This window comes from Aptenodytes patagonicus, chromosome Z, assembly GCF_965638725.1.
Source record: "Aptenodytes patagonicus chromosome Z, bAptPat1.pri.cur, whole genome shotgun sequence".
In the NCBI taxonomy this organism is placed as follows: domain Eukaryota; kingdom Metazoa; phylum Chordata; class Aves; order Sphenisciformes; family Spheniscidae; genus Aptenodytes; species Aptenodytes patagonicus.
In genome coordinates this window covers 17,144,944-17,161,233 of record NC_134982.1, presented here as the reverse complement: position 1 = coordinate 17,161,233, position 16,290 = coordinate 17,144,944, and the positions used below count along the sequence as shown (strand labels likewise).

Here is a 16,290-nt window from a genome sequence, read left to right as displayed (position 1 = left end):
GGATCCCTCTATATCCCCATCAATAATAAAGAGTGTTTTTTTAATCCCACGGTGCTTTGACTTTCAAAAAGGTTTTACAAAGAATCGAACTATTAGATGCAACACTTTTAGTGCTCTGATTCTGAATACACAGTATGCTGTTACCCCTTCTGAAGAGTCAATGTTGCAGGTGAAATTGATAAAGGTGCAAAGACCATTTCTATCCATTTCAAAAAGAAAAAGCAAAATCCTTTAGAAACATTATATACTTATTAAAATGTATAATCACTACACCAACTGTAATGTCCTTTTGAAATACTCTTAACCTTACAGTCACTGCTGATCTCCAGTAACACAGTAACTGTTTGCCTGAAGATTCCTCTGACAGCATCCGCTGCAGATTATGGCAATTTGCTGCCCAAGATGGTTTGTGAAACTCTGCTCTCTGATCACCATTAACGAATACAGTTCAAAAATATGAACTTATAAACACTTCATGCCATGATTCTTAAAGTGTTTACCTTATTGGCAAGCACATTAACCTAACAGAACAGCCATGATAACTGTCTTAATTTCTAAATACCTTCTATCCTTTTCGCATCTCTCATTTATCTTTTACTTCCTTATCATCAAGTACCTTTCAGTACCACCTCCTGGATGTCCCACTTTGTTCCAAGTTCCTGCCTTCCACTTTTTTCGTTACCACTACTAACTGCTCTGCAATCTGTTTTACTCATTGACCATTATCCTTGGCTTCCAACAATTCTGCCCCTTATCTATAGCCGTACTAATTTGTACAACTACCATAACTTCAATATTATTGAGATTTGTTTTTTCCTGACTATCCCTGCTGCTAAAACTTAAGTTCACATTTCATGCTCCTTGCTCTGGTACTTTTACTTGGACTTCTGCCATCCACATTCTTTTTTCCATCATGCGTTTCAAAACAGCTCCAGAGGTGGTTCTCTTCAGCATAACTACCTCCCCAAATCATTTCACTTTTATGTCATCGAAGTGAGGCACTACTATTTCCAAAGCTCAAATCTCTCTTCTGACTTTCATCTATTTTCAGTCCATTCTACTTCCACAGTCCTTGTTGTAGTCATTCCAGCTGCTCCTACTTCCTGCATTGTCTCTTTCACTTTCTCTGCTATCTTTTATTCCATAGTTTTATGGGAAGAACAATTTCTTCTTTTTGTCCACCTTTTCCTTTCCCTTTTTAAAATCTATTTTGTATAAACCCCCTCCTCTCTGTTTTTGTCAATAATGAAGCCTCTTGATCTGTTTCTGAATGACTGTCCTGCATTGTCTTTTGTGCTTAACAGAGAAACAAATGGCTCTAATGAGTCAGACCAAAGTTCTATCCAGTTCACTGTTCCACTTCACAATGCCCAGTAGAAGATACTTCAGGAAAGAGGAAAAAAACCTGGATAAACAGTACCCTTAATGTGTCCTCTGAGCTTCCAAAACACAAGAATAAGGGAGACCTGAGTGACAGGTACTGTCTTTGTGTTTAACAAATTTGTTCAGTTTTGTTACATGAATTTTTCTGATCTTTTTGGACTAACCTATACTTCTGTTATCCACAACCTTCTGTGGAATTGATTTAACGACTTTATTTTGTAATGTATGGAAAAGTTCCTCCTTTTGTTTGCTTTAAATCAATCAACAAGTTTGACTTCCATCTAGTTCTCTTATTACATTGAACAGTGAATATTCATTCCCTAGTCACTTTCTCTATGCCATCCATAATTTTACAGCTATGAGTCATATCAGCTCTATTATTTCTCTTTAGGCTCAAAAGCTTCCAGTCAACTTAAGTCTTTCTTCAGATGTTCCAAAATTGTGACCAAACCTGTGAAGGCCCCAACTGCATTCTCCCCCACGCACCTCCTGGGTGTTTGGCTGGGCTCAAGGCCAAATTAGAAAGAGTACATCTGGTGATCTTGAAAAAAGCTGTTTGAAGAAAGCTAGAAGACGACTCAGAAATGGCTGCCCCTCCTTTCCTTGGGAGCTGCTTTTAGGCTGAGGCTTTTGCCCTTGGCCTACCTTGAGCTACGCTGCAGCTATGCTGCAGCCACATACCATGCAGACCTAGACCCTGGTCATGACCTAGGGAGTGACTTCCTGGCTTGATTTCAGACCTGCCTTATCACTATGGACCTGCTAGTGATCAGTAGACCATGTCTGGCCCTTGTTACCATTTCTGGACCTGATCCTGACTCAACCTCCTGTCTTGACCTTGGACCTGCTCCATCACTACGTACCTGTTTGATAACGTCGACTTTTAGCTGATCCTGGAAGTCCTCACTGGGCCAGCCCTGCATGGGTACGGTGGGAGTGAGTCTTGGCTGGTGAAGTCCCTGTCTCTGTGGGCCTTGTTACACGATTGGTTCCCGATTCCCTGTCCCTTGCTCCTCCCTGACAATACCAAACCTTGCCACTTTCTTTGTTAACTTTCCTACTTCTGGTATGTCTATTTTGAAATGTGGGGACCAGAACATTACGTGAAAATCACAGACTTTACAGGAACATGATGTTTCTTTCCCTATTTCTTCCATAATCACGCCTATCACTGTGTTTGCTTCTTTGACCACTGATATTTTCAGAGAACTGTCCAGAAGGACACCAAGATCTCTTTCCTGAGAAGTAGCCAACTAGAGCCAACCACTGTTTATATAAAATGCCTCCCATATGCACTGCTACTGGTTTTCATCTCCCCTTTTTATCACTCGTCATTCTGTATCATAAGATTCTTGGTATAAATGCATAGATTAGCATCATTAGCAAACTTCACTCACTTACTCAATAGCTTTTCTGATTCATTTCTGATTATGCTAAATTATTTAAGTCCCAGCGAAGATGTAAATGAAACCGACTGGCAACCTCACTCCAGTGTGAAACTAAGTTTATTCCTACCCTGTTTCCTAACTTTTAGCAAGTTGACTTGTCAGAGACCAAAGCTCTACAAAAAGATGCACCTTTCAGCAACTCTACAAACTACAGAAGGATAAGCAACCACAAGTCTAGGCTAAGTACTAGATATTATTTCTTTTTTCAAATACCCATCTGAAAAGATATACTTCTAGAATTAAAAAAAAAAATCTTAATTCAATAGTTTGCTTTTTAATTCCTCCTTTAGTTGGCAACTTTTTTATTATGACATAGAGGCTTAAAATTCCCATCTGTAAAATAGAAAATGCCATTTCATTATTCAGCTTCCATTGAACAGTTTGAATCCTCTTAATATTAATAAAAACTATTATGACCATTCATAACTGTTTAGCACCATAAATGACATCTGCTATACAAAGCAAAAGAAATATGACCTAAACTTGGATCACATTAAGGCTGACAGTAACACAAGTGCAGCCTATGGAATAAACTTACAACAGTGGTATCAGCTTAACTGAACTCAGCCTCAAGAATTATATGCTATTCTTTACACTTTATAACCGAGTTGGAAATGTCACTAAGATAAAATCTTGACGGTGATATTATAAACACAAAATGGGCTGTCACATTGTTTAATCTGACCTCTTCAGAGATTAAATCTCACACAGATAAAATGTCTAATGACTGGATAGCTCTTCAGTCCTCTAGAAGCTAAACAGATGCCTAGACAGAACAAGACACTGACATTCCAATACCCAAGGTCCTTATAGAATTAATTTAAGTGATCTGATCCTCTCCCTCTTTCCCTGCCAACACATTGTTTCCTTGGAAAAGGAGATAACACAATCAAAAGAAAAAAGATGAAGAGGAAAAAATGAAAGAAAATACAAAAGGAAAGTTTTTCTTTCATAGGTACCGCATGCACTCAAAAACCTCTTAAAGTGGGTAGATATTAACATCAACTGGAAAATAGTTACTTTAATGCAGTTCTCAAGATATGTTTGTGGATTAAAGTTATCTGGTTTATGCAAATGAGATGGATTCCATTACATGACCCAAGATTAAGCATTACTGTTTTTCACACAGTATCTTAGATCCTTGTTATTTTATTTTTGTATTTTACATGACTGAAAATAATAGAAATATTTCTCAGAACTTCCTGAATATATGCAAAAACCATACTGTTTTTTAAAAAATAACTTACCTTCTTTTACTGATTCCTCCTTTGATTGGCTTAATGTTAACAATCTGTTACATTTTTCCAGCTGAAGAACCAGTACATTATTTGCTTCATTAATTTCTGATATTTTCTAGAAAATTGGAAGAAGACTAAAGTTATATTAATATCTTTTGATTTAAGTTTTAAATCTTGAGTTTTAAATGAATATGAAACTTAACAATGTCACAACACTGCAGTCACAAACCTGTATTATTTGCCATTCTGGAAATTCCATTACAGAGAAGAACGATGCTAGACTTGAAAGCCTATGCTATTGTGAGTTTACCCTGCAGAACTGAGAATGCCGATTTACATCACTAGTGATAAACTGTTTTCTTCTAAATTCTGTAGTCCACTGTCTGGATCAATCCTCAGCAAGATTCTTTCTTCTGCTTTGCATATGAGGCTGTCAATGCCCTCGCTGAGCACCAACATGAGTAATGGGTGTGAATAGGAATTGGTATAATATGTTTTTTCCATGAGAAATTCTAAATTTATTTCAGGTGCCCCTTTTATATTATCTAGTATGGATTTACTAGTAGATCAGGAAATCACCAGAGAGCTGGCCAACATGGGTCTAACAAGAAATACAGTACCAATTTTCCTCAGTGGATCAATCTTTTAAGAACTGACATATACGTAAAATAAAGAGAGCTCAATGCATATGGAATAGAAGAACAGATGCTCCTGCTATGGCAATGACATTTTTCTAGAACAAGGAACAATTTCTGAAAGGATAGTCCAGCCAAGCTGTGTAATACTGTTATCTCCAATACCAGCTTCTGGTACAAAGGGAGACTTCCATGCTTTTCCTGAGAAGCCAAAATTGGCCTCAACACCACAGAAATTCTAGCACAGAAACAAAGGCTTCTCAGACTCCACAGAAGTCACTCATATCACTCTGAGATACAGTCAATACAAACACTTTCCAAACAAAGTTGGTATTACAAGGCATATTAATAAGAATAAGATGATACCACTTAGAAGAAATTTTCACTTGAAAAGCCTATTAAAATATCACAAAATATTTATAGATAGCAGTTTCAACATTTTTTGCCTTCTTCACTTACCTTCTCTATCTCTGAGAAGTTATCTAAAAGTTTATCAAGGTTCACCACACTGATTTGCTTCATAGTTTCTTCATGGCTGTGATTCATTTCTTTCTGGACCATATAATCCAGTGATCACTGTATATAAAAAAAATAGACCTATGAGTTCATGTATTCCTCATTCATACTATGTCAAAAGATTTCATATGCACAAATGTAAGCAGAACAAAGAACACTTTTTTTTTTTAATTAAAACTATTTTTGCATGTGAAGCTAAACTTCAACCAAACTAAGATCTTGCATTTCTAGGAAACACAATGAATGTCAGAAAGCCCAAGCAAAATCTATCAAACTGTTTCAAAACATAGGATCAATTTCTCTTTAGATAAGCTGCTAAAACAGACTGGTCTTCCTGTCCTCACTTTAAAGAGTAGGAAATTCAATCAATTGAAACAATTACTCATTATCTACTGTGCATATTTTAGAGGCAACAGATGAAATTTTGTTGTTTGATTAACTTAAAAAATGTTACTTAAGTAAATGAGATTTTACCAGGCACACATTAATGCAGGATCTAGACCTTGTACCTGTGTAGATGCTCTAATACTTAACTACTCAGGCTTCAAGTTTCTTACATATTTTCTTATAAACAATTTGCATTAATATCAGCGATCAGACACTGCAGCACATAAACCTTACTGTGCGAGTAAACAGACAGTATTTTGAAAAGCACCCATACAATTCCAGAATAACACAATTCCTGTTTTTAGTAGAATCATAGAATCATTAAGGTTGGAAAAGACCTCTAAGATCATCAAGTCCAACCGTCAACCCAACACCACCATGCCCACTAAACCATGTCCCTAAGCACCTCATCTACACGTCTTTTAAATACTTCCAGGGATGGGGACTCAACCACTTCCCTGGGCAGCCTGTTCCAATGTTTAACCACTCTTTCCATAAAGAAATTTTTCCTCATGTCCAAAAAAATAGTAGAAATCCTACTTACAGAATCTTCAACATACATTTGCAAGATGGATCTGAAAGACACAATATGAATGCTTCTAAAATATTGAACTATCTCTGAACATCAGGCTCTATGAAACTTCCATGTTTCATAATTCCAATGAAAAATTCCAATACCAGATAAACCATGTATTCCACACAAAATCATCACTCGTATGTGGTAATATATGTACTGTATTTTTACAAATAACAAAAAATTGCAATGAGAGAGATGAACCAGAAGTTAGAATGTGTGCACTACCCAGAAACTGAATGGGTTTCCAAGCAGAAATACTTAAAGTTAGGCGGAAATAGATATGTAAATGAACAACTACTAAGCAGGAACCAAAATTACATAACTGAATTATTTTCTGTCATTTGGTATTTACAAGTCTTTACGTGTATGTAACTTCTTCACCAAAGCAGTAAGATAAAGATATCAGTTCTGTGTGTTTAATACTCATTTTTCTCTTGTATCCACTGTTTCCTCAGAGGGACTAAAACTAATTCATTAGCTAAAGCTAATTAACTTTTTTTTTAAATCAACAATTTTTAAGAATATATGTAACATTAAAGAACTAATGCTTCCAAGTTAAATTAGTGATTTTTTACTAAGTTAGCAATCTTAATGACTTCTGTTATTACAATGCAATTTGTTAAAATGGAGTTTAAAATATTTATTCAGGATATTAAATTTTGTAAAACAACTACATATCTTAACATACTATTAGTTGATAATCTAAATGTACACTGTGAATGCCAAGCCCTGATCTTTCCAGTCCTTATCATGGGCAGGATCTTAATCTGTTTGTCAATCACCGTTTCTTTTCATCATGCTCTTAAACCTGTGTTTTACCCTCTAAATTTTGATTGAGGATGGAAGTTCAGGCAGCTGCCATGTTGTGTGCTGTTTTGTTTGTGTGTTTCCTTATTTCATGGCATCATTTGTTCTCTCAGAAGACTGGATGTGTTCAGCACTTGGCAGCATTAGGCAACAGTGCCACTGGGAATAAAACTCCTGCTGAACTGAAACAGTAAATTAAAAATAGTACGTTGTATTATTAACATTGTATGTTTTCAGCAGGAAAACTCATTACATTTACTTTTGTGTGTATTATTATATAAGTTATGTCTTCCATTTTTATTAAGCCTCCCACCCATGTTTTGAACTATGGTATTTATTTCACTAAGGGGAAAATTAAAGATTTAAAATGTATTTTTGACTGTCATAAAACTGTCAACTTCATTTAATCTCTCTTTAACCCCCTGCCATTCATGCTCTTTTTTTATCCTTTTTTAAGTATTATAGCTGATTATCTGATTTTGGAATTTAATGTTTCATTTTTGCTTCATGTAACAGTGAAACCTATATTTGTAACTAAAATGAGTAGATATTAATTTTTAACTGCATATCTCAATTGAATATAGTAATTATGCAATAATATGCACTTCAAATAGTCTCATCATTTTTCTGAACTCCATCCTTCTTTAAAATAGGCACCTGACATTTGCATTGACTATAACCTTGCTTTAATTACTCACTCTTTGAAGACCCTGAGCACATCTAAAACATGGTTTGCAGACCAAAATTATCACCACCCAAGTGGCACCCAAAAATGTGGTGAATCCTACCCCCTCATCCAATTTCACAGACAACTGCAACAGGACAAAGGCACCAGCTGCACCACTGCAAACCCCACCGACGACGCCCACTGAGTCCTAGCGTCCCTCTTTCCCTCTCCTACCTCTGCAGTTTGCCTACACAAAGTGCCCTGGGTAGAAGTAAGACCCTCTCACAGTCTCAGGTGCACAGGACACTCAAAGCACTCCCTTTTACTCCTCAGTGCGTGGGCATAACCGATAGACAGAGCAGGATAACAGCGCACCCGCTATGGGCGACAAGCCCGCTTCACACTGCCCCGCTCCCTCACAGCCGGCTAAGAACCACCGCGCGTGCCCTCCCAAAGGCGGGAAATCAGCTCCGCCGGCGGAGCGTACCACTACCGACTCTGTGGGGGTCGCTTCGCCCCCTCCCCGTCGGTCCGCTGGTGGGCTCGACCGCATGCCCGGCGTGGGACCGTGTTGTTTGAGGCGCTTGAGGCCGTCGCCTCGCCCTGCGGAGGCGGGCGGGGGTGGGGGGCTGCGCTGAGGTGAGAGCGTGCGGCGCAGCGGGAGCAGAGCTCGCCGGTGGTCTCTTGGCGCCTCTCACGAAGTCTCCACGGGATAACCGTCTCCTTGGGGGCAGGGTGATAGGAGCACTGGGGGCAGTGCACCCCGATGCTGTCTTGACATAACCCCAAGGGCAGTGCCAGCACTTGCCACCTCTCCAAAAAACCCAAACAAAACCCAAACACCTCAGCAGAGCACCTCTTGAGGCCCTGATTTCACTTGTCTGTGTAGCACGTGAATTGTTTTATCAAATGGCTCTTCATCGACAGTCACATCAGCTGAGGAGGGACCTCGTGCGAATGAACGTTCCTTTGAACAGCAGCAAACAGACGTTGGATGGGAGCACTTCTGTGAGTGACAAAAGAGACCAATCGATTCCCTTTGTCTCTGGTTTCTCAATATTTATACTGCGCATGTAACTATGGCTACCGAGCAGTGATACTCCCCGGCCTATCACTCCTTTTTCTGAGGGAAATTACCACAAAGGGCTTCTGAGAAAAGTTTGCAAGACATCCACCTCAGTGTGGGCACACACCCTGAGGCCCAAGGCTGCCGAGCTGGAGGTCAGTACTACAAGCAGGACGTTGTCTGCTCTGTGGGCAGGCTGCTTCTTGTGGGCAGAGTACACAGACACCGCTGCAGTGCTGGTGGTGACTGAAGGTTGTGCTGCTGCTTTGGGTAGGCTGGGAAATCAATTGTTCTGCTTAAATATGAAAAGGAACAAGTTACGTCATTATTTTTTTTCTGTTACTGAAATTTGATAGCAAGTCCTGTTCAGATTACCCTGTCCTAACATAATTAGTATCCTGCCAGGCTTTTTTTCTAAAGTAGACATGTAGGACTGGTAGGGACCCATTGGGCTGCTGAGTAACATCCCCATGAAATCAGAGGCAAGCAAGCCCTGTGGTCCCACTGGAGAACAAAACAACTCCCCCTTCTACAGCTTCTTCCCATCTTACTAGGTATAAATTGCTTCTCTTCTAGGCTAAAGTTGGGTTGATCAAGACATACCAACCTCTCTTTAATCCTGCTAGGACTGCCTAATGTAAGGTTTAATATCCTGCCTTACCATGGAAACAAACTGTGCTGAGGCAATGGGGACTTTTCAGCAATTGGGTTCATAACAGTAAGTGGTGTTAACTGTAGAATAGGCTTCTTAGCTAGATACCCTTGCTGAAAACTTCACAGAAAAACATTAACCATTTTGTCATTTAAATGATCATAACTAGGTTTTGGGGTTAGTAGTGCTGGGTGAGTGACTATTTGTGAGACTTAAGAGAACCACTGAATAATTTGGTTTGGAAGGGACTTCTGGAGCTTGCCTGGTTCAAATCCTTTCTCCAGGCAGGGCCAGCTTCAAAGCTAGAATGGGTGACTCATGGCCTTGTCGAGTTTGGAGTATCTTCAAGGAGAAGATTGTCTTACGGTGTAATCTGAAGAGGAATTCTTTTACAGGCTTGGACTTAGACAGAAACAACTGTTAATTTACTTTATGGACATAGATTTTTTCAGAAACAGGCTGTAGAATTACATTCCTAGAGCCACATTTGCATGCTAGAATAAATGGACTTGTTCTCAGAAATGCTAAATATGCCATAGCATTCTCAGACGGTCTGGTTTTGTTTGTAATGGAGAGGGAAGATGTTATGTCTTGAATGCTTGTTGATGCTGTCCTCAAAAGCAGAACTGCCTGCCATGCAGATCAGAAGCAGCATGGGAACATGCAGGACCCTTCATGCCTGAGCATGTCCAGAGAAATAACAACTTACCAGTCATGGTCACAAATGCTGTTTGCAGGCAGCTGCTTTATCAGAATGTCTGAGGGTCCACTGCGATATAGACATAGACAAAGTGATGAAAATTATTTTTGTGGATAGAAGATCTGCAGCTGAGATACAAGTAGGAAAAAGACTGTCATAGTCATAGACCAGACTTGGAACACCAAGTGTGTCACGATGATGGATACTAATAGGGAAGGGGGTACTCCTGTCATCTCCCAGTGAACTCAGTACATGCTGCTCGTGTTTTCTAGTTCACTTTCCCTGCTTCATTGACCAATTTTTACAAAATCTGTTACACACTTTCAGTTGTCCTTGAAAACTGCAGCACCACCCAAAACCTATTCAAAAGGTTTGGTACTTAAAGAAAAAAATTCTAAGTTTAATATGAAGTTATTTGCTGGAAAAGACTAGATCAGTGTTTTAGTCAAAGTGAAATGTCACAGCAATAAGTGCTCTTAGACCCAGAAAAAAGTGCACAATCACTGTTGATTGCTGTAACGATAAAAAAACCCAACAAACTCTGAGTGGTGAGGATTTTAATGAACAGTAAATGACAGTGTATTGCACAGACTGTTTTTTGTGTTAAATATTTAGTGGTGGTTTTATTTTATAGATTACATTCACAGGAAGACAGGGAATGAATACTGAAATCCAATTCTCATGATTAGGCAAAAATGATACCCTGTGGCCATATGTTATATTTGCAATAATGTTATGCTAAATGACCCATATGTAAATATGTCATTTAACCACTGGGAAGGTGATTACTGTGATCAGTCTGGGAAAAAAAAAAATGCAGAAAAATAGAAACTTTGAGGGTAAAATGTATGACAGATTTTAACACAGAAATACATGGAACAAAAACCCCGTAAGATAGGGGTAGAACATTTAACTTGTAAGAGGTTTAGCAGTTAGCAAATACTCTTTTGTTTTAGCTTTTAAAATATTGCTGCTAACCTAGTAAGCAGTTTAGTACTGCAAACTTCCAAAATATGAGAGTTTTTCTATAGTTCCTTTAGAGTTCATTCTATTTGCCTTTTTATAGGGTAGTAACTTCTCTGGCAAGACAGTTTAAGAGTCTGGTGGTCACTGAAAAAATGTCTGACATCCACCGTGTATTAGGCAAGTAGTGAGGTCTTTTCTGGCAGAAACCGGCAGGTGGCTGGGTGATTTTGTGTTAATACAGTGCAACCTACAGAGGGTTTCTAACACAAATGCCTTTTATTGCTGTTATGATCATCCCCGTAAGAGAAACTTTTGTGCCAAAGACCTATGACATGGCAGTCCCAGCCATGTTTCCTATTCTATTTCTCACAAACAGCATCATCTGTGTACATTAAAGATCTCATGTTTAGGCATAGGCTTGAGTAATTTTTTACTGACCTTCATGTTATTACTGCATTTTGGTGGTCTTTAATACCCTTCCTTACAACCCCAGCCATATCAGAGGAATGTGTCAGCTGCATTTACAGAGTTAAGGTTTGCAAGATTCAACTCAGTTTACAAAATTATTTTTCCTCTTATTTTGAAGAGCACATGGAAGGAAGAGCATAGGTTTTAACCTGCTCCAGACTGCTAGAGAACACATCACAGTGTTTAACACGCTATAGTGTCAGGCTGCAGAGTAGCTTAGTAAGATGTGGGGATAAATAGTACTATCATGCATCTTGGGCATCAGCATACTGTTTGCTGTGTTGTTTTCCTCTTGATAAAAGGATTTATTTTTCTGGTTTAGGAGATGAAACCTGTCTGTCAGGAAGGATTTTTGGTATAGAAGCACCCATTTCTGTTGCGTTCTCCAAAATGTTCTATATTTGTCCAAAGGATGAAAACATACCAATATAAACAAATACATACAAATACAGGTTTATTAAGTAGGTTAATATACTAGAACACATTTAAATATAGATATTTAAATAAATAAATATATATATGTGTGTAGGCAAATACATCTGTTAAAACAATATCTGTAGCGGTTAAACTAACCTCAGTAAAAATAGTTGATTGCATGTTACTATCACTCATGCATGTTTGTTACTTAAGTCTTGGGGTGGGAGGTTTTAGGAAAAAAAAAAAAAAAGACTACATATGTGACCTTATCCTCATAATTGGAGCCATCAAACAAAATAAAAGGCCACCTAGTTTCAGCATGTGCTTGAGCTGTTACTTTGTTAAGAAACAAGAACAGAAATGTTCTTCCACAAAGGATTTTTTCCCTCTGTACTTGTGTCTTTTTGCTTGGCAAAGGATGACCTAATATTTGCTTTATATCTTCAGTAATTGAAAAAATAATGGCTGTTTATGGTATGTCTCAAAATACAAGTTTAATTATTTGTAACAGGACATTGGTAGGCAGTAGATTTCTGATGTTGCTTATATGAATTCCATATTCTTGTAATCTCAACAGGAGTGTTCTGTCATGCAGGATGAACTAAAAAAATAAAGGAAGGTAAACACTAGGTAAATTGGAAAGGAAATCTCCTAAAACGTGTATCATTCTGTGACCCTGTAAAAACCTGGATTTTGTAATCTCCAGAAGGAGTCATTAGGGTCAGATCTAAAAATGAGACAATCTTCTGTGTTAGCTGTACTACATGCTCAACTTAAAATGGCTTTGGTTTGCCTTCTGAAATAACTTTCTAAATTACTACAGATGGAAAACCAGCTCACTGTATGATGCTGTCTACAAGTCTTTCTCTGGAATAGCCTGTGTTCGTTTGTAGCATAACTTTTAATAAAATATTTAGCCATATGGTCTTGAAGGTAGACAGCATGTTCCAGCACTTTGTTGCATAGACAGACTGGTCCATGCTGTTTCCAAGAGGAAAAAAGCCCTTCGTGTGTCATTAGAGCTTAAGAGACCTTTGCAGTCATTTTGCTTGTCAGAACAATATTTTTGTTTTAAAAGTCTCAACCATCACCCAAGCAGGAGTGAAAACATTAATTTGTAGCACAGCTTGTTTGTTCTTTGTCTGACACAGATGCTCATTTATGTTGACCTCATTTAAAATTTTCTCAAGCATAGACATATGTACCCATGCCTAAACAGAAATCACATACCTAGACTAAATAATTTAACTACATTAATACAGAAGTTTAATCTATGCTACAGGGAGGGAAGTGTCTATCTGCACACAGGCAGATTCAGATATTCTTATGCCCCGAGTTCTTCAGTAGTCAAGTATTATTCATTAGAGTGTATCAACATCATCCACTTGGAGTCAGTTTCAGAGAGAACATAATTATGCAAAAATAATAGATTGTTGATTTTGATGATTTGCTTCTGTAAAACTTGAAGTCACTAGAATAATTTTCTCCTCAAAAGATTTTCACTTTATGAATTACTGTCACACTGCAGCCATGTCAGCATTCCAACCATGCCAAAGCTTTGTCCAGCAAGCCACGGTGTGAGCCTACAAAAAACATTCTTTGCTTGGAAGCATTTAACAGGTAGATATTCTATCCAGTTTAAATAGGATATGACAAAGAAGACAGATGAACCTTAGGGATGAAGAGCAATAGAGAAAGAAGCACGTAGTAAAGAGAAGTAATTGTATTGCTTCCCCTGGCTTCCTAAGTAACCTAGCCTGCATTCCTTTGCTTTCCCACTTATATCAGATTTATCTTTCTGTTGACATACTGATGGGTCAAACTGTTATTAATTTCAATTTTAAGCACAATTATAACAATTATATTCTTATAATTTATTTGTGATTCTGGATCTCTTGTACTTTTAAAGTTATGATGAACTTCTGACCTAGTTTTCTTGTACTTCTAAAAAAATCAGGGTGGTAGTGAGTGTTTGAACTACACAAATGTATGCGTATGTGTCAGATTGGCAAGGAGCATGTTTTCTTAAATACATCTAGTACACCATAAGAACATATTGCTTTGTTAGGGATTACATTTTCCAGAGATTATCAAATCTTGTCTAACTGATCCTATCCGAAGGAGTCAATTTGGACAGTATTTTGGTTTTTTTCTTTTGTTTCTTACTTTTCTCTCCATTGACTATTAGCCCTTCTTCTGTGGAAGTTAAACAGTTGGGGGCAGTCTTGTGAGAAAGGAATGCTTGTGTCTAAAGCATCATTTACTACACTATGGAAGCAGGAAGACAACTTGTAAAGACAAAAATGCATCTATTTTCTTGTATTTCTGTTTGTGACAGTGCTCAACTATCAGTGCCAGGCTAAAAGCATGTATTTTGCTTCTAAATAGTCATTTAATACATTCCTCAATGAAGTAAATTCAGAAGGTTGTTATAATTGATTGATTATTAGTAGAAATCAGATAATTAATACTAATCACATTCTGAAGAAAGTGACACAACTTTGCCATTATTTACACTATAAAAGCAAGAGACTTTGTGTCCCTAGAGCTTTTCATAAAATAGGTCATTCTTTGGCTAAGTCTGGTCTTGTAGTCTGACTACTACTACACATTGTATGAACTACACTTGAGTAAAATTTTGCATTTTTAAATACTGTAGGTTTACAAATCAAATTGCAGTTAACACAGGTCCTTGCCCAGAGTTGCACATTCTTCCATCAGTAGTTTGGCTCAGGAAATTTCACTTAAAAGTTTTCATGGCATTTCAAGGCACTAGCAAATCTTCCTGATTCCATCAAAAAATATGTCATGACAAAGAAAGAATTCTAACACGTAGGTAAAAACTTAGCTTAAGGAATCCCACACAGCTAGGCCACAGATGGAGGACAGGGTGCTCATAATGATCGTAACATCTCTGGGTAACAAGCATATGGCACTCAGACAGCTGTCGAAGGGTTAGACCCACTCATTTGGTAGCACAGTTTTGCTAGGAATCATGTTGTCTTTGGTAACTTTCCAAGCTTGTGCTTTACTCTTCCAAGGAAAGTACATCTCGTTGGCTCACAGAATTAGTTTCTGAAGAAGTTTTCCATTCAGAAGGGCAAGGTTGGTATTTCCTTTGTTTGTAACTCGAGATTGTAGCACTGTACGTGCTACACAGAGAGCTGCTGTGAAGTAGATCAAAAAATTTAACTTCTTTCTTAGTATGAGAAAGTTACCCGACACTGTATGATTCTATACTTTATGTCTTTCTGGTATAATATCATACGGTTTCATAAGCAAGTGAAAAAATATGTAAAATACATGTTCTGTTAATTTTACTACTGAAGAAAAAAGTGTGAGGAATCAGTTTCCTGGCATGCCTAGGCCTCAGGTGTGTCTTATGGAACAGATTTTATTTCCTTCAGCATGAGCTCAAAAGCAGACCAAGGACAGTAGTGGAAGCATCATTTATAGCATCTGTGACGGGAAGCTACAGAAAGTTGTCAGCTCTTCAACTTTGCTTTTACTCCCACTAAGCCTTCTGCAGACTTTTGTTCCTGCCAGTTTGAAGGAGGGGAGTTCAGCTATGTTCTCTCACAATTTGCAGCATGATGTGGAAGGGTCGTCTGCTTTCTCAGACTAATTTCAGGAAGCTAATGTATCATTAGTCAGCTAAATTTCATATATTAGGATAAAGAAGTTCATATTATGCAAAAGAAATACCAAAGCCTATAGCAAAAAAAAATTAAATCTGTCAAACATTTGTGTCAATTTACTGGATGCATCGATTTTAATAGCTGCATCTGCTTTTCATTACAATTACTGACTACAGTTGTCATCCTCACTACTCCTACAGCTCCACCCACAGCTAATTTCTGTAGAGCACAGATATATTTTCCCCCACTTTAAAGAAAAGGTGAAAGTAAATAAACAGGTTGCTTTGCAACCATGTAATATAAGCTTTTCTGTATCTGGCAAGTGCATCATACCTTGAAGTAATAGGTTGCTGTGTTCTGTAGGAAAACAGCGGTTTGCCAGTATGAAACATAAAGTTCAGAGACAACCGTTAAGTCTGACACTTGGATTTCTCTTCTAAACACCCACGTGAACCGTACACAGACTGCAGTCATTAGCCATGTGATTACTTGAGCTGCACTGCTGCTGGAGGTGGGAAGGAGCTCAAGCTGGCTTTTTACAGTCCCTTTAAGCAGACCTAGGTGATAGTTACCACCAAAAGAGGTCATCATACTATGTCCCTGCAAACACACACCTACCTTGAGCTGTGTATTCCTCCTGTTTCTTGTCTGCGTGAGTAAGCTGCATGAGGGAGCTTTTCAACAAGAAGATATTCCTGGGAAGATCACTCTAGCTCCTCCCTCCT

General features: G+C 38.1%; 1 protein-coding gene across 1 annotated transcript in view; it reads right to left on the bottom strand.

Annotated features, from left to right (window-relative positions):
• Positions 1-16,290, bottom strand: part of CCDC152 (coiled-coil domain containing 152) — a 25,332-nt gene extending 9,042 nt beyond the window's left edge. The window contains exons 1-5 of the mRNA XM_076363067.1: positions 16,184-16,290; positions 10,086-10,145; positions 6,152-6,182; positions 5,164-5,280; positions 4,079-4,184 (exon numbers count right to left, since the gene is read on the bottom strand). Coding sequence (XP_076219182.1) covers positions 4,079-4,184; positions 5,164-5,265 — 208 coding nt within the window. The 5' untranslated portion in view covers positions 5,266-5,280; positions 6,152-6,182; positions 10,086-10,145; positions 16,184-16,290. The remainder of the gene's footprint in view (positions 1-4,078; positions 4,185-5,163; positions 5,281-6,151; positions 6,183-10,085; positions 10,146-16,183) is intronic.